The sequence below is a fragment of the Malaclemys terrapin genome, chromosome 3 (genome assembly GCF_027887155.1).
Source record: "Malaclemys terrapin pileata isolate rMalTer1 chromosome 3, rMalTer1.hap1, whole genome shotgun sequence".
In the NCBI taxonomy this organism is placed as follows: domain Eukaryota; kingdom Metazoa; phylum Chordata; order Testudines; family Emydidae; genus Malaclemys; species Malaclemys terrapin.
The window spans coordinates 146,870,664-146,893,849 of record NC_071507.1 but is presented as its reverse complement, the minus strand read 5'-3'; the positions used below and the strand labels follow the sequence as shown (position 1 = coordinate 146,893,849).

General features: G+C 42.0%; 1 protein-coding gene across 2 annotated transcripts in view; it reads left to right on the top strand.

Moving 5' to 3' along the window:
- The window catches only part of TTK (TTK protein kinase), a 98,493-nt gene that overhangs the window by 14,558 nt on the left and 60,749 nt on the right, over window positions 1-23,186 (top strand). For both annotated transcript variants that reach the window (XM_054021397.1, XM_054021396.1), the window contains exons 4-8: window positions 2,718-2,824; window positions 16,170-16,313; window positions 22,479-22,587; window positions 22,700-22,781; window positions 22,885-22,982. In XM_054021397.1, the coding sequence (XP_053877372.1) occupies window positions 2,718-2,824; window positions 16,170-16,313; window positions 22,479-22,587; window positions 22,700-22,781; window positions 22,885-22,982 (540 nt within the window). The remainder of the gene's footprint in view (window positions 1-2,717; window positions 2,825-16,169; window positions 16,314-22,478; window positions 22,588-22,699; window positions 22,782-22,884; window positions 22,983-23,186) is intronic.

Sequence of the window (23,186 nt, the reverse complement as noted above, 5' to 3'; positions counted from 1 at the left end):
CATACATCAAGCTGAGAGTGTAAAGGGTGGAGTTGCTCCCACGCTCACTTCAGTTCCTTCTTACTACCTGTGGAGCTGTCTGTGGACTGTTGCTCAAGGTTTCCGTTTTTCCCCGGGGAAAGCTTTTTCTTCATATTGTAAATAATAGTTTAGGTTATACGTGTTTCCCCCCCCCCCCCTTGGCAATATTTTATTTCTGTTTTTGTAAAGGTTTTTTATGTTTACTTTTCCAAGCTTGTTTTTCCTTGGTACCAGGAGCTTGGTTATGCCCAAGTCTTCTGGTTTCAAGCACTGTTTCATGTGCAGGGTCTCAGCCAGTTAGTGATCCTTATACCTGCTGCCTGCTTTGTCTTGGCCAGAGACATATTAGAGACAGGTGCTTTATTTGTAGACCTTTTAAAAAGAGGACCAGAAGTCCAGGAACATTAGGTTGAGAGATTACCTCATGGAGTGTGCCATGCGTCCCTCCTTGGACCTGGGTTGTCCGGACCCAGCACTTCTCTTTTGGCCTCAAGTGGTTCTCCTATGGCTCTTTCTGACTTCCCTGCTGTGTGTGGTCAGAGATTCTGGGACTGGAGAAGAAGTGTTTTCCTTCTCCGAGAACACCTTGTAAGACCCACAAGTCAGTCTCAGGATGAAATCTGACTTCAAAAGCAAAAAAGGGTTCCTCTTCTAAAGGGCACTTGGGACACTGTAAAACTTCAGTAAGTCTTCAGAGAACCGTTGTGTAGCAAGGTTAGAGTGTGTTGGACTTCTACAGGAAGCCTTGTCATTGACTTGGTACCTGCTGAGGTAACATCGAGGCCAGCACAGGTGAGACTATTAGTTGAGGCACCAACTTCAGCACTGCCAGAAGCAATTTTGGTACCGATGACAGCAGTAATTGATGCAATGGCAAAGAACTTACTTAGGGGGAATCCATACAAACAGTCTACTATGGCAGAATATTGACATTCTGCTCAAGTCATGCAGTCGGTACCACAGTTAGTGCCTTTTTTTGGTACTGGGCTCCCCTCCTTCATACCAATCCCATCGGATACCTTTACTTCTATGGTCAGGAAATCTCTGGTACCAACTTCAAGACATGCAGTACCAGTGAGGCTTGAACCTCTTGTACCAGTTCTGAAGATGGTACATACAGCTACATCTCACAGGAACTACTGTTTCTGTTTGTTGGATTCAGAGGAAGAGCTGTGTGTCTCTTTACCGAAGAGAAGATCTATACCAGCTCCCACTCGTTCTTCAGTGGCAAAATCTAGCACATCATAGTCATCAATACAGTAGCAGATCAAGAGAGAGATCACTCTGGCTGTCTGCCAGGTGCCTGCCTGCCCTCTTTCCCCACAGTACCATACATACAAATGGCCGTATGGGAACCCATGGGACATTCCGCCAGCTTCTGGATCGGGTTCCCTAGAGCAGTCTAGACAAAGCTCTTCAGTGCATCCCATTGACATAGAAGGTCCTGTGCCTAGTACAGGACTTGGTAACAACCTGCCTCAGGTACCCAATCTTTCAGTACCCATGGCGCAACAATTGGAGTTGGAGGCTGAGGACTCCTTTTTATATGCCAACAATTCATCTGCATCACTAGACGAAGTCTTGTGTCCTGATTCATTTTCACCTATTCCAGATGACTTTAAAACATAAGCATCCTGCTAATGAACTCTTGCTAATTCCCTGGGAATCCAGGTGAAACTGGTCCAAGAAAACCCACATAAGTTGGTGGACATTCTGCATCCTACCACCACAGGCAGCAGGCAGTGAGAAGGAACTGAGTTGACGTTCCATTGTCCTTTTTCCCCCCCTTGTTTATTGCGCCACGGTGAGATTTCTCTGTGTGTTTTGTAAATAGTTTTAGCTCAGTAGTACCCTTTAGTTATTTAGTTAAATAGTTTTTAAGTAGTTTGTTAGTAGTTACCCTAGTGCTGTGCCTTCATCAGGTTTTAAACACCGTCCTTCTTGCTCTTTAAAGCTAAGTATGAAGCGGTACATATGAATTTGCACTTTTCAAGGAGAATCTCTAAACCTTGGCCATGTCCCTAAAACAAAATCCCCTATATGTCTTGGGAAGCTGGACCTTGTTTCTGTGGCAAAATCCCTGAATTCTGCAACAGTTTGTGGCAGACTGGAAATTCTGTGACAGATTCATTTCAGAATTCAATTAATATAGTAGCTCCTGTGTCTTGATGTTGTATTCATTTTTTCACATTATCACCTCATTCTAATATTTTTGGTACACTGCAAATTTTTATAGTGGCAAAAACATAAGTTAGGGGAAAGCTGGAGGCTTTGACACTTTTGGGTTTTAGCACCTTACACACATGTTGGAGGTTTGTGTGTGGTTTAAGTATATTAGCTAATTTTTTCAGCTAAAATTATTCTGCAAGAAAAAAAGTATGGGTAGTTAAAATTATCCTCCTCAGGTTTGAGAATACCCTCACTGATACTAACTAGGGCAGTTAACACCTCTGTTATTCTTTGTCTTCCTGCAGACTCAAGGAAACAGTGTACATTTGTTTAATTTATTTTTTAACAGTTGTGAGGAGTAGAAAGATTTTTGTTTAGCTAATGGAGGGCAGTACTGTGGTGAAGGTGAATTTTGCAGTAGATTCCTTGTCCATCACTAAATATATGGAAGCCTACCCTTAAATTTCCTTTACTCTTTCATTTCCAGCTTTTCCTCTCTACATAAGTGTCAGTGTTCTATTTTACAGTTTTCAAGACCCAGAGGAGGCACGTGACCAGTTTCATCTTGCCAGATTGAACTGCAAGAAATTTGCTTTCGTGCACGTAGCTTTGGCACAATTCGAACTGTCACAAGGTATGTGGAAGTTTATCTAATGTTGGAAGCTTTTGCCTCACTATTTTATATTTAAAAAAATCAGTATAATTGTTAATATATTAAGAAAATAGAATATTGTGTAGTAGGTACTTAATCAGGAAAGTTAAGAATTTAGAAAGTATTTTTTCCTTCCATATGATCTAAAATGCCCTGGTTTCTTCCCTTCAGAAAAGTGTGGGTTTTTCTTTTAGTAGAATATGGGTCTCAGATTTGTTTTAGAAAGTGTGTTCTGTTGAATATGGTATATTTAGGACTGATTACTGAAGCCTACATAATCCATATTGTTAGAGAAAGCAGATCTTCCAACATATTCTAGTATAGCTTCATATGAGATAGGAGAGACTCTTAATACTCCAAGATATGATTCTTGTCCACACAAAACTTTTCTGTGGAAATGGTTAATGTGTGTAAAGATTTGAGTTTTCTGTGGAGCTTTTTCCACCAGTACAAAGAAGTGTCTTCATCTTTCAATCAAGCACAGAGCAGCCAATCCAAAAAGTATTTTGGGTCAATCATCTCCCCTGACACCCTGTAGTTTTTTAACTCATAATTAATATCTCTGACAAACTTCTAAACAACTCTCAACTGAAATAAAAAAAATCCAGAAAGAGGCAGGTTAGCTATTTTAGAGGGAGATGGTTTTTTGCAACATGTCTTGGTCAGTCTCCTTATTTCAGAAATGGCCACAGCAGGCTGTGCTGTACTTGTTCTTGTGTGCATACCAGTGCTTGGATATCTCCATAAAATCTACCAGAATCTTTCTTTCCATGACCAAGATGGGACTTGGTCATGTTTTCTGAATTGAAATAATCTACCTTCCTCTAGAGGGTGTCCATTTTGAGATTGTCATCTGAAAAGCAGAGCCTTCAAACTATGTGTGAGCAGCTATGTTTGGGCATCTCCAGGTCAGCTATTAGTGGCTAATGGAAATAACTGTTCTCAGTTCCTTAGCAGTCAACAGCCTCTGTAAAATGAGACAGTATTTTTCATCATTCTAGTTACTGTCATCCTGAAATTTTTCACTCAAGGTTGTAGAGAGCCTACAGGATCTAACTGGGAGGAGAAATTTAATCTAAGATCCGCCTCCTTGTTCTTCCTTACAAGGTTCCTTAGTGGCGGCCTAGTTTCAGTTCTCAAGGAGGTCTTAAACCTCTCCACTTCAGCTTTTCAAATGAAGCTAAGTCCTCAATTTGTTCCTTCTTCATTAGCAAATACCCAGTAAAGTATAAGTCTGATTGGACCCAATTCCACCCATGTTCTTCTGCAAGCTAAGATCCAAAACTAACTCTTCTACAGTCAAGGTAACTGCAGTTAAAATTAGTTCTGACTCTTCTGTTTCTTTTTTCACAATTGTGAATTGGGGGGGGGGGGGTAGGGGGGGCTGGCAAGGGGTGGAGGAGAGGAATTTTTTCCTGATATCTATGGCTGGGCCAGAATTACCTCGTCCAGCCATGTCCAAACCATGTTGGAAAATAGAGCTGTGGTGGTGTGCCTGAATTTGCAGAACCAAGAGGAAACTGCTCTTAAAGGATTCCCCCTGCTCATCTGGGAAGAAGTCTTGCATGTCTCAAATACCCGGGTTTCAGGCCACCTAAACTTCTACATGGGCTAGTGAAATTGGATTTTAATCCATCCAAAGGCTTACTCCCTCCAAGAGGAAGTAGTCTTCTTATTTTCTCTGATGTTACCACTGATAGCCACATGTTCGTTTCCTCCAATTTCAATTGCCACCCTCCCAGGAGCTACTTGGATCTGAAACCATGGGTTAAAGATGCTCCAGTGGATGGGATGAGGAAGGTGGCCTCTACAGCGCTTTACTTTTCTCCTTCTCTTTAGCAGACTTCCTCTTTTAGCCCAGAAGGGGGCATAAGCTCTAGTGGAAATGTAGGTGGTGTCTTTCCTACACAGAAGAAGCTATTTTTAGTTGCAAGTCAACATGTTATACCAAACAATGAGAACAAACCTTTCTATAAGACAAGAAAGAGTACAAACGCAAAACAAGATAAAAATCAATGATTAAATCCAAAGTTTCTTGCTTGCAGATTTAAATCAAGATTAAAATTACTGATTTAAATCAAAGCACCCTACCCATAATCCTCTCTGTTTACAACTTGTACAAGGAGTACTGACTGCACCAGACAACCATGAGCTGATGCAGACTTTCATCAGTTTTTAGGTGAATCCTGCCTCAGAAGGCCTTAAGGTAGATAGGCTGCTATTTTTAGGGAAGGAATTATCTTCCCACTTCTGGTTAGGCACCAATTCATTTTTCTCCTTTCATCTCCTTTTCCTGTCATTGCTAGACAACCATTATATATATGTGCATCACAGCATTTATTTTTCTTGTTCTGCAACATGGTAGTATAACCTACTGTGTCTCATCAGGCAGATACATTTTGGCAAAGTGCTAAAATAACCATAAGTTTTCTTAAGCTGTGGAGGTTCTCAATAGTGAGAAGGCATGGTGTGGAACTCCTCACTCCAGACTGACTACCATTTGTAATATTTGACAGGAGATGCCATCTGCATCGAAGAAAAAAAATGTGCATTTGTGTAATGATGTAACTTCCTCACTTTACTTTTCTGTTTAAATTGGACTGTAAAATATTCAAGGCAGGGTGATTTGTCAAAGTGCCATGCACACTAATGGTGCTATATAATAAATAAACCAAAGTGAAGACCTTATACCTTATTTTGGGAATGTTGGCAATATCTGTAGAATTACTGCACACATTAATGAGTACAAATGGCTCTGCAATAGATAAGATATTAATGTCAAGGCTACTGTTGTTTATATTTCACTCATCACATATATTTTGCTCATAATAGAATCTGAGTGAATTACAGAAATTTAAAAATGGTGTCAAGGATTATTTGGATAGTGGATCCAATATTTGGATATTGACCGTTATATCTACCAATTCTACCTGTTTGATTATATCATTTGACTATGGGATGTTTTCATACAAGAGTTTTTTACGTTACAGCATCCATTTGCCTACTGAAAATGCAGTCCTGGTCTGAAAAGTGACTTTCTTTAAAGATAAAAACATTACTCAACTGCTCTGGCTTGCCAGGAGTACTCTGATTCATAATCTGCTCACTCTGTGCTAAACTAGGCTTTTATGGCATTCAGCCATAGCCCTGAGAGAGGTTGGTACAGTTCCACGGTGCCACAGGGTACTTCAAGGAGGGTTTGTGCTGCCCTTCATGGTGGTGTACCCTCTTCCTTCAGTCTGCCCAGTCCAATCTGTGGGCCACAGGAGGCTGGAAGAGAAAAAACCTATGTTTCACCTTTTTATATGAAGATCTAGGGAGGTAGCAGTCCCCTAACCCTTTTAGTGCTAAACGTGGTCTGTTTGGTTTTAAACTACTCCTGCCCTTTTAGCATGGGTAAAACTAAGCCAAATTATTTTCTGGTTTGGTCATTATGAATAAAACTGTTAGATAAATTCCAAATAAAGATTCTGCACACGTTTGGTGATCCTGTGAGTCAGAAAAAACTTTCAGATTGACGTTGAGTTTTCTGGACTGACATTCAGGAAAGGTTGCTTTCTTATTTTATTTCTGAACTAAATAAATTTTCATCTGGAAAGTAAGTGAAGCAATAAATACAGAATTCTAGGATGACAGTTCTCCTTTTTCAAAGTAAGAACTTTTAAGTACAACCGATTAGAAGTATTTTATTGCACAAATGACCTAAAAACCTATGAATGTGAATTTAATTGAATCGCATTTTAAAAAAACTAGTTCCTTGTTACTGGCTTGTCAATCTTATAACTTTATTTACAGGTAATCTAATGACTTCATTCTCAAGATGCTGCTTTTTCTTTTTGCTGTATCGTCTCAACCATCCAGGGTTCAGTGCACGGTGGTTTGACTTAAATCACTGATATTTATCTTGATTTAAATAATCAAGCAGGAAACCTTGATTTAATCATAGATTTTAATCTTGTTTTGCATTGTACTCCTTTCTTAAAGATTCATTCTCGTTCGTTGGTATTCAGACATGTTGATTTGAAATTAATATAACCTTTATACTAAATTTGGGACTCGTTGCTAACCAGGATGACACTATGTAAACATTCATTTAAGCAATTATATAGCTTAACATACATGTATTCAGATTCTTAATTTTTACTAGGGCTGTCAACTAATTGCCGTTTACTTTTTTTGAGTTAATTGCATGAGTTATCACGATTTAAAAAATTAATCGCTATTAATTGCACTGTTAAACCATAGAATACCAATTGAAATTTATTATAAATATTTTTGGATGTTTTTTACCTTTTCTAATATATTGATTTCAATTACAACACAGAATACAAAGTGTCCAATGCTCACTTTATATTATTATTTTTGATTACAAATGTTTGCACTTTAAAAAAGATAAACAAAAGAAATAATATTTTTCAGTTCACCTCATACAAGTACTGTAGTGCAATCTCTTTATTGTGAAAGTGCAATTTACAAATGTAGATTTTTTTTTTTTGGTTACATAACTACACTCAAAAACAAAACAATGTAAAACTTTAGTGCCTACCAGTCTACTCAGTCCTACCTCTTGTTCAAACAAGACAAACAAGTTTGTTTACATTTATGGGAGATAATACTGCCCACTTCTTATTTATAATGTCACCTAAAAGAGAGAACAGGTGTTCACATAGCATTTTTGTAGCTGTTGTTGCAAGGTATTTACGTGCCAGCGATGCTAAACACTCGTATGCCCCTTCATGCTTCGGCCACCTTTCCAGAGGACATGCTTCCATGCTGATGATGCTTGTTTTTAAAAAAAAAAAAAAAAAAAAGTGTTTAAATTGTGACTAACTTCTTGGGGGAGAATTGTATGTCTCCTGCTCGTGTTTTACTCGCATTCTGCCATGTATTCCATGTTATAGCAGTCTCGGATGATGACCCAGCACATGTTGTTTGATTTAAGAACACTTTCACTGCATATTTGACAAAACGCAAAGTGAGATTTCTAAAGATAGCTACAGCACTCGACCCAAGGTTTAAGAATCTGAAGTGCCTTCCAAAATCTGAGAGGGAAGAGATGTGAGACGTGCTTTCAGAAGTCTTAAAAGAGCAACATGATGCAGAAACTACAGAACCCGAGCCACGGAAACAGAAAATCAACCTTCTGTTGGTGGCATCTGACTCGGATGATGAAAATGAATGTGCGTGAGACTGCAGTGCTTTGGATCGTTATTGAGCAGAACTTGTCATCAGCATGGAAGCGTATCCCGGCTCCCCAGGCTTCAAGAAATGCCTCAGTTGCAAAGAATCTATCCCAGTGACAGATGAACACACTCAATGCGTTTGCTGCCTGGAAGAGAGAAACATCCCACAGAAGTGTGGTTTGTGTCCGCAGCTGAAGAAAACTCCTACTTATCGAGTCAGCCCTTCAGCCATCTGATCAGTGGAGGGAGACCTCACCACAACCCTCTACTTCCAAAGAAGGTGAGCTCAAGGAGATGCCCGTAAGCCACTTATGTAAAGCCTCTAAGGAAAGGTCCTTGAATTCCCATAGCGAGCCCAGATCAAGCCGAAAACTATCTCCCCGCTCGATCAGTGTAATCGTTACCATCGCCACCAACACCATCTAAATCCGGTACCCAGTGGTCTCACTGTATCCTCCTGACAGGGCACATCGGGTTGCCTATGGACCCAATGGGCACAGACAAGGAAGCATCAGTACCGTCAGGGTGCAACAAACACAGAAAATCTGCACCGGGGAAGGTTCCTTCGGTACGGACATCGACATCAGTACCACCTGTGGTACTCCAGGCGCCGACAGACCATACTTATCAGGTCCATATCACCAACCGCGTTGGTACAGGCCTCTTGGCACCTACAACCACCACTGGTACCGATCCCTTCATCACCACAGGACTTCTGGTGCATGACAGATCTTTTGGTGTCTGATGCACCAGATTTGCCTCTGCTCAGTACCAGGGCCCCAGAACTGAGTTCACCTAGAACCTTTGACTTGCTGATGACTTCTTAACGCACACCACCCTTTTCGTCTTCCGCATCAGAAAGTGAACAAGAGGACATGGTCTCCTGCCACTCTTCTTACCTTACAAAAGGTGCCTAATTTCACTATGGACTTTAGTCATATCGTCATCCTGATCCACAACGTCTCTGGTTTGGACAGCCCGGTACCAACCACTGGGTCCCTTCCCATGGCAATGGCCATACTGGGGTTCCTGGCAGGCTCAAAGACAACAGGCCTCCCGTAGTTCTAGTGTGGCCTACCAGCAACCAAAGAGACGCTGCCCTTCAGTTGCTGCTTTGAGGGCTCAATCTAGTGTTAAAAGGTCTGACTAGACTGCCATTTGAACCCATAGAATCACAGAAGATTAAGGTTGGAAGAGACCTCAGGAGGTCATCTAGTCCAACCCCCTGCTCAAAGCAGGACCAACCCCAACTAAATCATCCCCAGCCAGGGCTTTGTCAAGCTGGGCCTTAAAAACCTCTAAGGATGGAGATTCCACCACCTCCCTAGGTAACCCATTCCAGTGCTTCACCACGCTCCTAGTGAAATAGTGTTTTCTAATATCCAACCTAGACCTCCCCCACCTTAACTTGAGACCATTGCTTCTTGTTCTGTCATCTGCCACCACTGAGAACAGCATAGCTCCATCCTCTTTGGAACCCCCCTTCAGGTAGCTGAAGGCCGATATCAAATCCCCCCTCATTCTTCTTTTCTGCAGACTAAATAAATAAGCCCAATTTCCTCAGTCTCGCCTTATAAGTCACATGCCCCAGCCCCCTAATAATTTTCATTGCCCTCAGCTGGACTCTCTCCAATTTGTTCACATCCTTTCTTTAGTGGGGGGCCCAAAACTGGACGCAGTACTCTAGATGTGGCCTCACTAGTGCCGAATAGAGGGGAATAATCACTTCCCTTGATCTGCTGGCAATGCTCCTACTAATGCAGACCAATATGCTGTTAGCCTTCTTGGCAACAATGGCACACTGTTGGCTCATATCCAGCTTCTCATCCACTGTAATCTCCAGTTCCTTTTCTGCAGAACTGCTGCTTAGCCAGTTGGTCCCCAGCCTGTAGCAGTGCATGGGATTCTTCTTTCCTAAGTGCAGGACTCTGCACTTGTCCTTGTTGAACCTCATCAGATTTCTTTTAGCCCAATTCTCCAATTTGTCTACGTCACTCTGGACCCTATCCCTACCCTCCAGTATATCTACCTCTCCCCTCAGCTTAGTGTCATCCACAAACTTGCTGAGGGTGCAATCCATCCCATCATCCAGATCACCCATGACCACTTGTTCTTTAATTCAGCTTTCTATGAAGACGGCATTTCTGATTGCCATCACCCCGGTGAGAAGGATAGGGGAGATAACAGCTCTGATGGCACATCCTCCCTTCACGGTGTTCTTCCCTGACAAAGTTACACTTAGATCACATCCGAAGTTCACTCCCAAGGTGACTTCCACATTTCATATGAACCAACTTATTCAGCTTCCAACCTTTTCTCCCAAACCTCATCAGGATATATAGGGAAGCCATTCTTCATATGCTTGATGTGAGGAGAGCCTTGGACTTCTATTTGGATAGAACAAGAGCTTTTAGAAAATCTCAGAGACTCTTCCTCTCCATTGTAGATAGGTCAAAAGGTACAGTGATTTCAACTCAAAACTCTCCAAATAGGTCTTGAACTGAATCAAACTCTGTTACCAGATATGTAATGTAGCACCCCCATCTTCAATATGCATGCACTCTACGAGATCGGTCTCCTCTTCTGTCACCTTCTCCAAGGATATCTCTATATCAGAAATCTGCAGAGCAGCTACCTGGGCATCTTCACATACCTTTGCAGAACACTATGCAATCCTGGGGACTCTGCTGTAGACACCAGATTCAGTGTCACAGTGCTATAACAGACTCAACTCTGAAGCCCCAGCCTCCAGTAGGGGGCACTGCTCATGAGTCACCTACAGTGGAGCACCCATTGGCACACTACTCGATGAAAAAGAAGTGACACCCTTTGTGCAGTAACAATGGTTCTTTGAGATGCCCCCGTCCTCCCCCCATGGGTGCTCAATGACCCACTCTCCTCACCTCCACTTTGGAGTTTTTGTCATTAACTCTGCGATACAGAAGGAACTGAGGAGGGCTCGCCCGTGCACGCTGACTAGCCTCGTGGCAGAGCACGAGGGGCAGCGCATGCATCGGCTGAATGGACACTACTACTAAAGTTCTCCTATCAGCAGCGCAGGGATGCAGACACGCCTACAGTGGAGCACCCATTGGGGGAACAGCTCGAAGAATCATCGCTACTGCACAAGGTGAGTAACTTCTTCTCTCGGTTCTTGCTAGCTAAACTGAAACCTAAAGTAATTAAAGCTAAAGCTTGTCTATACGATAACAACTGGAAGTACTTACACTTGGAAAAATGTCTAGAGAATTCTCTCTGTAAAGATGGAAAATAATACAGATACTTAATGCAGCATGTGACGTTATGAAATATTTATGAAGCTTGTGTTGACCTAACAAGTTGAAATGTTCCCTCAATTCTGTATATAATTAAAACAGCAGCACCTTTTAACCCAATAACATTTTTGAAGGGCTCAAAGATGCAGTGTACTTTTTTATTTTTTTAAGTGATTTTAATAGATTAGGGCTTAACATAGGTTGTCATAATTTCAAATTTAATTTTATTCAGGTTTATTTTATAAAAGGAAAATATGTTTAAATATCTATTTTTTGATATCCAGAGTGGATAAAAATTGTGTTATGGAAAGAGATTCTCTCATCAGGTTTGTATTCAGTCTCTAAACCCAGGACATCTGTATTTACTGGTATTGCTGGTCTGTGCTCAGTGCGATGCTCCTGCATACTCTGTATAGTTGGGGTCTATAGTCACAACTTTGTTACAAACTACTGTAGGTAGACGATAGCAGGGGTTTTCAAACTATATCATACTATGGAGCATGTCTTAATAAAGAGTGGCTTATGAAACACCTGTGTTATGATCAAACAAAATTCCTGAAGTAATTACAGAACTTAATTAAATGGAAAAGTAAAGGGAAAGGAATTTATGTATTTTAGCTACACTTAATGTAATAAGTGTAGCCTTTCTTGGAGGAAGTTAATCAGTGTCTTCAGTTCCACAGGCACCTCTCCTTGTCTGTTCTGTTCTCTTATTCTGATCTCTAGCCCATGTTTCCCTGTAACTTAGTTCCCTTGTTATTAAGACATATTACCCAACTGCTTTGTTTTATGCTCTTCTAAATGTTCCCCTCCTCCTGGAGAAACTGCCTCCAGTACTTGGCAGTGACTCTTGTTTCCTTTTTTTAATGTCACAGTGGCCCCTAGAGGAGTCAGCTAGACTTTCTCATTACGTATACCTCTGCTTACAGAGAACTAGATTCTTCTTTCTAGACACTGGAGACTGTGAGGGAATGTGATAAATAATTATGCCTGGTCACTGACTGACTTAATTAGTTGCCCCAACAGCTCCTTCTCCTCCTTTGTCTTCATTTACAGAGACTTACTGAATATTTGTAAATGCTATAGTTGTTTTCTATCATGAATACTAACTACTTCCAAAAATACCCAGTTCTGAATAGTAAGGTTGCAAAGTCAAGCATTCAAAAGTAGAAAATGCCAGAATTAAGGTTGCCCATACAGCCTTAATTTGACACCCTTGTGTGTATGTGTTATGAAAGATTTTTAAGAGCATGGTCGCATAGTTGTACCCCCTGACTCCCACAGGATCCCATCTTAGTCAGTGCTCAGAAATTAATGTGGGCATTAATCAGGGTTGTATAGTGAATGAGGCTGTTGTCTGTAGGACCCCTGCCTTATTAGTTGAAGAAGCTGGAAAGTGTGTAGTGAATGAGGTAGGGGATTGTTGAAAGAGGAAAAAATGGTCTCTTGGTTAAGGTAATTGGATGTCGTCTTGGAGAACTGGATTCTATCCCTGTCTCTGCCACAGAGTTCCTTTGTGCCGCTGGGCAAGTCACTTGAATCACATTTTTACCAGTTATCACTAATTGTGAACTAGAACAGCTGATTTTTAGGTGCCTTGCGACCCAGTGGAATCCACAGTTCCGAGTGAGGCATTGAGGCATTCTATACAATTCATGGAAAGAGTTAGGTGCCTAAGAATGGGATTCACAAAGGCCAGCAAGCTGAGCAGGCAGCAGTCCAAGTTAGCCAGTAGGAAATGCCAAGGAGAGGAGGGTAGCCTAAGCCTGTCCCCCTCAAAGGGACCTATGCACTTTCCCCAACCAGCACATAATCACTTATCTCCACTAGAAATCCAGCCTGAACCCTTCCCTGGAATTAGGTGCCGAAGCCCTTTTTTCTCAAAAAGCGAGGTGTTGGTAGTGTCCCTTTGTTATAACTTTCAGCCCAGTGGTTAGAATGCTCACCCTGGATTTGGGAGACCTTGTTCCATTTCCCCCTCTGCTTGATGTGGAGAATGAATTTGAATTTGTTTCCTACCTCCCAGATGATTGCCCTAACCTCTGGGGCCTGCGGTATTCTGGGACAGGTTCTCACCCTCTTGTAGCAGTTGTTCCACTGTTATTGGGCCAGAAAGGGGGAGAGAGACTAGCCTGGTGGTTAGGGCACTCATCTTGGAGATGGCAGACCCTGATTCCAGTCCCCTTCTCCAATACATATTGAATTGGACCTGTCTCCCAGAGCCTGGGTAAGTGCCATAACCACTGGCCTGAAGATTTATAAAAGGGCGGCAGCACCACCACCTCTCCTCCAGCTGCTTTGTGTGGGCTTAGGTGTGCTCCAGACAATTACTGGAATTGGTCCTGGAGATGCAATAGACAGTGTAACGCCTTTGGGGAACCTGCTGGGGTTTAAATGTGGGAGATTTCCAGGTGCCTACAGTGAGGCAGCTGTGCAAATGCCCACTGGTGGAAATTTTGAGCTTAAGGCCAGAAGGGACCACCAGATCACTTTGTATGACCTCCTGTATATCACAGGCCACCAACATCTGCTTGCTAAACCCAACAACCAGAATTAGATCAAAATATTACAGCCCACAGGAAACTAAACTATTATGTGCCACGAGCGGAGAATAGGAGGGACTGAAGTGCATCAATGTGTGAGACCCTTGTAATGGCAGGGAATTGATTAGGATATACCCAGATAATTGTGGCAAGTGACCTATATCCCAGGCTGCAGAAGAAGGTGAAATACTCCCAAGGTCGCAGCCAATCTGTCTTGTGGGAAAATTCCTTTCCTACATAACATATGGCAATCAGTTAGACCCTAGATATGTGAGCAAGAACCAGCCAGCTAAGCACATGAGGGAGAGAGAGAGAGAGAACACTTGGTATCACCTCGGAACACTTCCAGGTGGTCCAGGGCTCTATCTCCAGCCATGTCCATCTCTCATCTCATTCAGAGGAAGGAGACCAAAAACTTCTGAGAATGCACTGGAGTGGTGAAGGAAGTGGTGACCAACTGAAGCCCTGAATCATGAGCTTTAGGAACATAAAATAGGAGGCTGCTGAGTGGGGGATTTGAGGATATTTGTGTTGCCTAAAGTATCAGGCACCCGAGTCCTGTTGTGGAGCTGGCCCTAATTATGTTCCTCATTTTTTGGGTGCCCAACATGAGAGAAGGGGATAGATTAGAGGTGCTCAGCATTCATGACTTCAATTAAAGTTAAGTGGAGCTGTGTTTTGAGCATATGAAGTGCTATAAAAGTACTAAATACTCTGGAAAATCAGGACTTAAATGTCTCAAACTGAGCGTCCAAATTAGTGGACACTTTTGACCTTAATCTCTGTGCCACAATTCCTCATCTGCGAAATGGGGATAATAATATCACCTATTCTCACCGGTGTTGTGGAAAAAAATTCATTAGTGTTTGTGAAACTCTTGAATACTATGGTGAAAACACCATAGAAATGCCTGAGAGGAAATTAATTTTGTGTTCAGTGCAGGGTTTGAATGGTGTGCAGTTAATAAAGCCTGGGGCCACACACTGTAAGAGGAAGATAAGAAATCTTGAATAACTACCCATTCACTTGAATCAGGCATGAGTTCTCTGGGGGAAAAATAGTAGTGAACATATAATTAAAGACTGTATCATAATGCACATGCACAAAGGGGCAAATTAAGGCTGCATGTACAACCTTATGTATGGCATTTCAGAACTTGTGACTGCTTGACTTTGCAACCTTAATGTTCTTTTAATGTAGGTTATTTTGGATGTAATTTCCTAATTTTAAAAACAAGCAAATAATAATTCCAGTATGTGGACCCATATTAACCCCCAGCTTAGGTAATCAGCAGGATATGGACATTTAGATCCACAGTACAGCTCTCTACCACTTCTATTAACAGAGTAAATGGTAATAGTAATAGGCTAAGTATTTCACACTAGTCCTGGGTGAGTGATAGTGGGGAGGGCAGGTGAAATTTGGCCAAGGTAGGCTTTTTTCCTGGTGAGGGTGTGTGTGTGTGTGTGTGTGTGTGTCTATATAATGCACAATTTTATAATAATTATGTATATGTGTATATATGTACGTATATTAAAGCAAATTCTGTTTTTAGCAAAAACGTCAATATACTCTCTAAATATCTCTTGTATTTATTCATTAGAAGTGGAAATAATATGCTGAGCACAACTCTTTTTCTCTCTTAATTAAACAATATTCTTCTTTCTTATCCTTCCCTCTGATTCTTTGTGTGTGGTTTTTGTTTAATTTTGTTTTCCTGATGTGGCTTCCTTAGTGGACTTCTCACTTTTGTTTTTTATTCCTTGTCTAGTTTTGCTGGGTATATTTAAGCCACAGCTTCTATTTGTGTTCTCTTCATGAATCAAAATTTACAGGGATTATAGAGACAGTTTTTATCAGACCTAGAAAGTCATTATAGAATTTTTTACTTTTTAAATCTGCCTTTTCTTTTCTGGAATACATCTTAAAAAGCCACTGTTTTTTAGAACATAAAACAATGTAATGGGTTGTAGTAGTAGCTGATGAGTAAATGCCAACTGTGTAGACATCCTTTATGATGCTGATTTATGAAACATGTTTTGTGCAATACACAACTTCAAGTGAAAATATGGCTGGCTTTTCATATTTCCTCTGTCATAATTTCTGCTCTGAGATGGGTGGACAATCAGTGTCTGTGATAAATGGGAGAGCACAAAATCAGTCGTGGGTTTGGAATATGCTGATATTGAGAGGGTAATGCAAAGCACATACCAGACAAAATGCTAATACAAAAGGAGTTTAAGAGCATATAGCCTGTTTGTTTAATTGGTATCTTTTGTATTCACTAAAACTTTTAATGAATTCTCTGTCCCTTACTGCTTACTAGGAAATGTAAAGAAGTGTAAACAGCTTCTTCAAAAAGCTGTGGAATGCTGTGCAGTTCCACCAGAAATGCTGGAAATTGCTCTACAAAACCTACACTTGCAGAAAAGGCAGTTGCTTTCAGATGAAGAGAAAGAGAACTTCACAGGTTAGTCATTTCAGTATTCTAAAGTTGCAGTTGAGCTTAAATATTCATTTTGTTTTTTGAATGATGCAATAACAGTACTAATATAGTTGGAAGGATCTTCTAGAGAATAAAGCACTGGACTGAGATTTGAGACCCGTGTTCAGTTCTTCGTTGGGTCACAGACCTTGGGCAATTGACTTAAGTTACCCAGTGCCTCCATTCCTCATCTGCCAATGGGAAACATAGTTCCATATCTCATAGGTGTGTGAGGATAAATCCATAAATGATTGAGGTTCTTGAATGCTATTTGTTGGTGAGGGCCATGTAAATACCTAGATAGTCCTTTTATTCTAACATTTAAAAAATTGTAGTGATGTAGTGCCTTTAGTTCTAGTTAAGAAGGCCAAGATGGAATTTCTTGTGTAATGTGTAATATTGTAATAGAATGGCAGAATCAAAGATTCTGCTTAAGAATCCTCTAAGACTAAGTCATCATGATGTTAGATGTTTGGAACCTGCATAGAGATGTAGGGTCTTTACTGCTGGGTAACTGGCAGGTGCATTTTGTTAACTCAAAGCAGGATATAAGAAGGTTGATTGGGAGAATATTAGTGGAGAAGGTACTAGGGTTTGGGACATGACGCTTTTGCCAGAAACTACTAACAGTTGAGCTTGGGGGAAACACGTAGGCTGAAGAGGTTCCATTCAGTGAAATTAAACTCTAGGAAAGGGATCAGTCTGGATTACATAGTGTATTTATTCCAGTCAGATTAGGATAGGAATTGCATCTCTTTACAAATACAAATTTGAACCACTTTATCACAAAACCAGGTTTTCTGCTCCCTGAGCTCATGTAATTGCTGGCACCACTGAACTACACACATGGAAATGTTTATATTATCACGCCTTACTCCACTCCCTTATTCCCAGGACCTTGTCCCCAGGAACTGGATGCTCATTGATAAATATGGTAGGTACTCTACAAAGGCCACTGTGAGAAAACCCAGTCAGCACAGCTCTACTCCAGACTTGGTTAATGAACTTACTAGTAAACCCTTGAAAGAGCTTATTTACTGTTCATCTAAAAGTGCCCTGTTTACCTTCTCAAGCCTTCCACTGGTCCTCACCAGAGGTTAGAATTTGAATGAACATTCCATGCTGGCTCTTGGCAAACAGATGGGCCTTTACATAGTCACCAGATGTTAAATCACTCTCCTGTCCAACCATAGGTTTTACTACTACTTTGAGTGGTGTCTCTATGGGTTCTCCACTGTAGGTGTGTGCGCGCCCCCATGCTGTTGATTGGAGAATTTCAATAGCAGTCCATTCTGCCCACGTACGCATGGCTACTCACCCTCACGAGGCTAACCAGAAAAGGTTTGCCGCCCACCAACCCCGGTGGGGGGGGACCCCCCATAACAAGGTTATGCCTGCCTCCCCAGGCTTCCAGAAGTGTCTGAGCTGCAAAGAATCCATCCTGGTAACAGACGGACACTCACTAGAACAAGAAATGTCCCCAGTACTGTTCCAGAACGGGGATCAGGCGTCACTCCTTGGGAGATGCACTTCTCCTTCCTTGGTACGAAGGCCTCCTGTATGCCATTCCCCCATTTCCTCTACTGATGAAGGTCCTGCTGAAGTTAAAGAAGAACAAGGCGAACATCATTCTGATTGCCCTAATTGGCCCAAGCAGACGTGGTACCCTTCCCTGTCACACCTGACTGTCCACTGATGACCTTTCTGGTCACTCCTCACCTCCTGTCAGAGAGCAAGGGATGCGCTCTCCATCGCAACATGCAGACCCTGAGACTCAAGGCGAAGCTCCTTTATGGTTCCAGCACATAGAGGCATCTTGCTCTGAGGAGGTAAAAGAGGTGCTATTACACAGTAGAAAGGGCACTAGTCGTCACACCTACCTCCAGAAGTGGAAGCCATTTCAGATCTGGTGCTAACCCAGAGGAATCACCCCGCTATGTCTACCCTGCCATTGGTATAGACTACCTATTATCCTTAAAGAAGTTGGGCCTTTCTACTAGCTGGCTGTAGGTCTATCTAGTGGCGACTGCAACCTTTCACCAACAGGTAGAAGGCTTCTCAGTCTTCTGCCACCCAACTACGAAGAGATTTCTCAAAGGCATAGTGAACCTCTTCTTGCAACCTAGGGCCCCCCACTCCTCCTCACTTGTCAATGGGAACTCTGTCTAGTTTTAAAGGGGCTGACTAGAACACCGTTTGAACCTATGGCCACTTGCTCACTAACTCACCTTTCCATGGAGACTGTGTTCCTCATCTCAATCGCTTCGGCCAGAAGGATAGGGTAAATAGTGGCACTGATGGCTCATCCCCCATTTACGGTATTCTTCCCGGACAAGGTCACACTTGGACCACATCCGAAGTTCACCGCTAAAATGTCTTCTGCCTTTCACATGAACTAACTCATTCAACTTCCAGTGTTTTATCCTAAATCTCACATGGATAACAGAGAGGCCATCCTCCATATGCTTGATGTGAGAAGGGCCTTGGCTTTCTACTTGGACAGAACAAAGGCCTTTAGAAAATCCTCAAGACTCTTCCTCTCCCTTGTGAATAGATTAAAAGGTGCAGCTATTTCAGCTCAGCGACTCTCCAAGTGGGTCTCTGGCTGCATCAAGCTCTTCTACCAACTGTGAAGAAACATCCCCATCATCAATACGTATTCACTCCATGAGGTCAGTCGCCTTATCCATTGCCTTCTCCAAGGATATCCCTATATCAGAGATCTGCAGAGAAGCTACCTGGGCATTTGCTCATACCTTTGCTGAACACTATGCCATCTTGGGGGATTCTGCTACAGACACCCAATTTGGTGCCTCCAGTGATAGGTACTGCTCAAGAGTTACCTACAGTGGAGCCCCAGAGGGACGCTACTCAAAGAAGTAGTTACTCACCTTGTGCAGTAATGATGGTTCTTCAAGATGTGTGTCGCTATAGGTGCTCCATGACCCACTGTCCTCCCCTCTATTTTGGAGTATTGCTAATGGACTCTGTGGGAGAGAAGGAACTGAAAGGGAAATGCCCATGCATGCTGGCTAGTCTTGTAGTGGGCGAGGAGCCGCACATGCGGGAGGGACTGTTATTGAAGTTCTCCGATCAGTGGCGCACGCACACCTACAGTGGAGCACCCATGGGGACATACATCTCAAAGAGCCATCATTACTGAACAAGGAGAGTAACTTCTTCCTACAACCCCATTACCCGCGCACACTAGGGGCACCCACCTTTACCCATTTCCTAGAGCTCGAGGCGTAACCCTCTTACTTTAGGCACCCACTGTTACCCCCTTCCTGTGGCTCAGGGCGTAACCTTACACTTAGGGTTTACCCTGTTCTAAGGGCTGAAGGCATAACCCTACACTCTGTGGGTTTGTGGGGTCTTTTACCAGTGAAAGTGCCTTACACAGCAATATTCTTAACCTCTATTTATTATGAGTTACCAAAACAATGCACATGCTAAGCATACAATGCTCATCACTCCCAATAAGGCAGATGAACCTTTTCCGATGGCCAGTCAGCATCCGGTCATCCGGGGACTCCAGCTTCTGCACGATGTTTTTGGCAGGGTGTTGAGGTCTGGCAGCTCTGATCTTGGGGTTATGTCCTGGAGTTGGTTCCAAAGAACTTTCTTTTGGACCCCAGTTTATATAGTAAAACTTGAGTCCTGCTTAGCTATACCATAACCAATCATTTTAAACTATAAAACAGTATTTTTCACCAATCCTAGCCCATTATGAAACAATTCTTTAACCAATCATACCCCACCACCATTGCTGATTTACACCTAGCAAAATTTGTTATGTAACAGACAGAAACCATACAGATAAACAGTAGAGAAGTGAGTACCATAAAAGCAAACAATAAGCAATAAACAACTGTTGATAAGTGATTCCTTGCCGGACTGAATGCCATCAAATCTTAAAAGTTTCCTTGCTTATCTGACGATGGTGGGTACTATTAGGAGGGGCACCTTCTTAGCAGTAGGATATTACATTGTTTTGATGTAATTTAGAAGCAATGTGAGGATGTGACTTTCTGCTTCTTGGCTCATGGCTCTCCTAATTTAGCTGCAGAAAAAGACCTCAGACATTACAACCCTATACGTGTAGAGAAAATTAGGTATACTCCAATATTCCATAAAAGTTAATTAGTACTGGTAGTGTGTTATGGAATATAGCTATTTTGATTTCCTAAGCTCTCTGTTTCTCCAGTGGAATTTTCAGAAACCACTTTTGTAAGTCGGAATATTTTGGAGTGGTGTACAGCAGCAAATTACTAGTACTTTAAGTTTTGACCTGCTCGTATACGTCTGTATCTCTTCCAAGAGATGTATCTATCACTTCAGTTTCAGTAGAGCCTCTTCAGACTGCAGTGGACTACAGACAATGACAGTATTCCACCCTTATTAGCACAAATATTCTTTGAGTTATTGCACATATGCATTTGGGATGTGTGCGCCTCACACACAGTCATAAATTTTTCCCTCAGTGGTATTCATCGGCATGGTTCGAGTGTCCTCTGCTGCGTGCTGCTGGGCACCAGTATAAAGGGAGTCAGCCAACCCCAAATCCCCTGAGTTTCTTCTTACTACCAGTGACTGTTGGAATTGCTTGACTTGCCTTTGCAAATGCTCTGTGTACTTTCTTGATTTTATTGTAAAAAGTTTCTATAGTAGTATTACAGTTATTACTTAGTTATTAGTGTTGTTAGATCAGCTTTTACTCCACTTGATGGTTTCATCCGATACCTGGTATTGAGGGATGCCTCGGTCTCTGGGCTTCAAGTCCCGAATTTCCTGCATTAAGCCAATGCCAGTGAGCTGCCTGCACTCAAGCTGCTAGAAGGGTTTGGGGGAAGCTCATATTCGGGATTGTTGCTAGATCTTCAGATTTTAAGCCCAGCACAGAAATGGATTGTGAAGCCAGGCTGAAGTTTTTACTCATGGAGGTGTCCTTGAAACCGTTGTCAGAGCCAGGGTAGTCAGAGTTGGCACCAAGTGCCTCTGCTTCAATGGGGAGCACACTGTTCGGTGGGGAGCACAGAGTTTTCAGAACCCAAAGCAGTGGTAACTTAACTGTTTTTCTCCAGGCGGTGCCAGGAATAAATCAGTGGGGAACACAGTTCCTCCTTCTGATATATGATTGATACAAACCAGAGTGCTTTTACCTAAAACTACTTTTTATTAGATCTTAAGCACACATACACATATATGCTGTTACAGTAGGTTCAGAGCAGCATCTTCTTCTCTGGATGTCAGATGTTCCCTAGCATTCTATATTTAGAGGACCAAACCATTCCGTAGATCCACTCAACACTTCATAACAATAGTTGATAGGATAAAAGGCCTCCCTGTCTCAGCTCAGAGAATCTCCTCCTGGATCATTTAGTGCATTTGCCTGTGCTACGAACAGGCGGGTGTTCCACTGCCAGCTATACTGACCCCCCATTCTACAGGGGCTCAAGCTTAATCAGCGGCATTTCTGGCCCAGGTCTCTCTACAGGAAATCTGCAGAGCAGCAACTTGGTTGTCAGTGCATAAGTTTTCTGCCAACTAGGCCATTACAAGCCAGGGACGGCTCCAGTTTTGGTCAAGCTGTTTTGCAATCATCATGTCCATGAACTCTGACCCCACCTCCTATGCTACTGCTTTGGACTCACCTACAACAGAATGAACATATGCAAGCACTCAAGGAAAAAACGGTTGCTAACCTATCTGTAACTGTTGTTCTTTGAGATCTGTTGAACATGTCCATTCCACCACTCGCACTGCTACCCCTCTTTTGGAGTTGTCCAGAAAGAAAGAACTGAGGAGGTGCAGGTCGGCCAGGCCTTTTATACTGGCACTATGAGTGCACTGCACCAGAGGGTGCCAGAGTGGACCCAATAGATACCACTGGGAGAAAAAGTTCCAGCAACTGTGCTCGAGGCGCATGCGCACACACGGACAACAGAATGGACACGTGCAACATATCTTGAACAACAGTTACAGAGAGGCTAGTAACTGTTTTTTTCCTTCAGCAACTAACTTATTCATTGATGTGCATTAAAATCCTACAGTTAATGCAAGCTTAGGGCAGTTGAATATTTTGAAATATGTAATATATTTCATTGGTAGTCACTGAATAATTCAAACTACTTGTTAACTTATTTATAGTCTCAAGCACACAAGAATCTGGACCACAAAACATGGCTGGAAATCTCCGGAGTAGGAAAAAAAGTGATTCTGGTGAAATTTCTGCTAATGCCCCCAGATCTTCTCTTGGGTAACAACTTAAATTCTTATATTTTTATTCAAGGTTTGGTTTTTTTTAACTGCTGAGATAACTGCAGTGTATTTTCTCTTTTTTTTTGTTTTTTTGTTTTTTGTTTTTTTAGGGAGAAGAACAACTCTCCACAAGAGTTTGATGCAGTCCTGGTTGGGCGCAATCCCTTAAAGCAATTAAACAAATCTAACCAGGTGGAAGCTTTTCGAATGCTCACTTCTCTCTCTCCACCCCTCCCCCCCACCCCTGCCCCTGTTTTTTTAGATTTGATAACTTTCAATTTGTTTAAATATTTAGGTGTGCCCATTTGGGAGAGTTCCTGTTAAATTAGTAACTGATGCTGTAGATACTGTGAAGAAGATGGATGCTCCACTTACAACTAGTGTTACAAAGAGGTACAGTTAGTTATATTAATCTTGTTGCAAAACAATAGATTTTAATCCATCTACTCTTCTTTAAAGATATTGTTGGGCAGTAGAACTGACAACTCTTTTCAGGACATGGACAACTTAGTTGGACATAACTGCCAACAATGATTATAGGCAAAAATAAAACTATTATATTACCGTAGGTAAGAATACATGATACACTAACTTTTT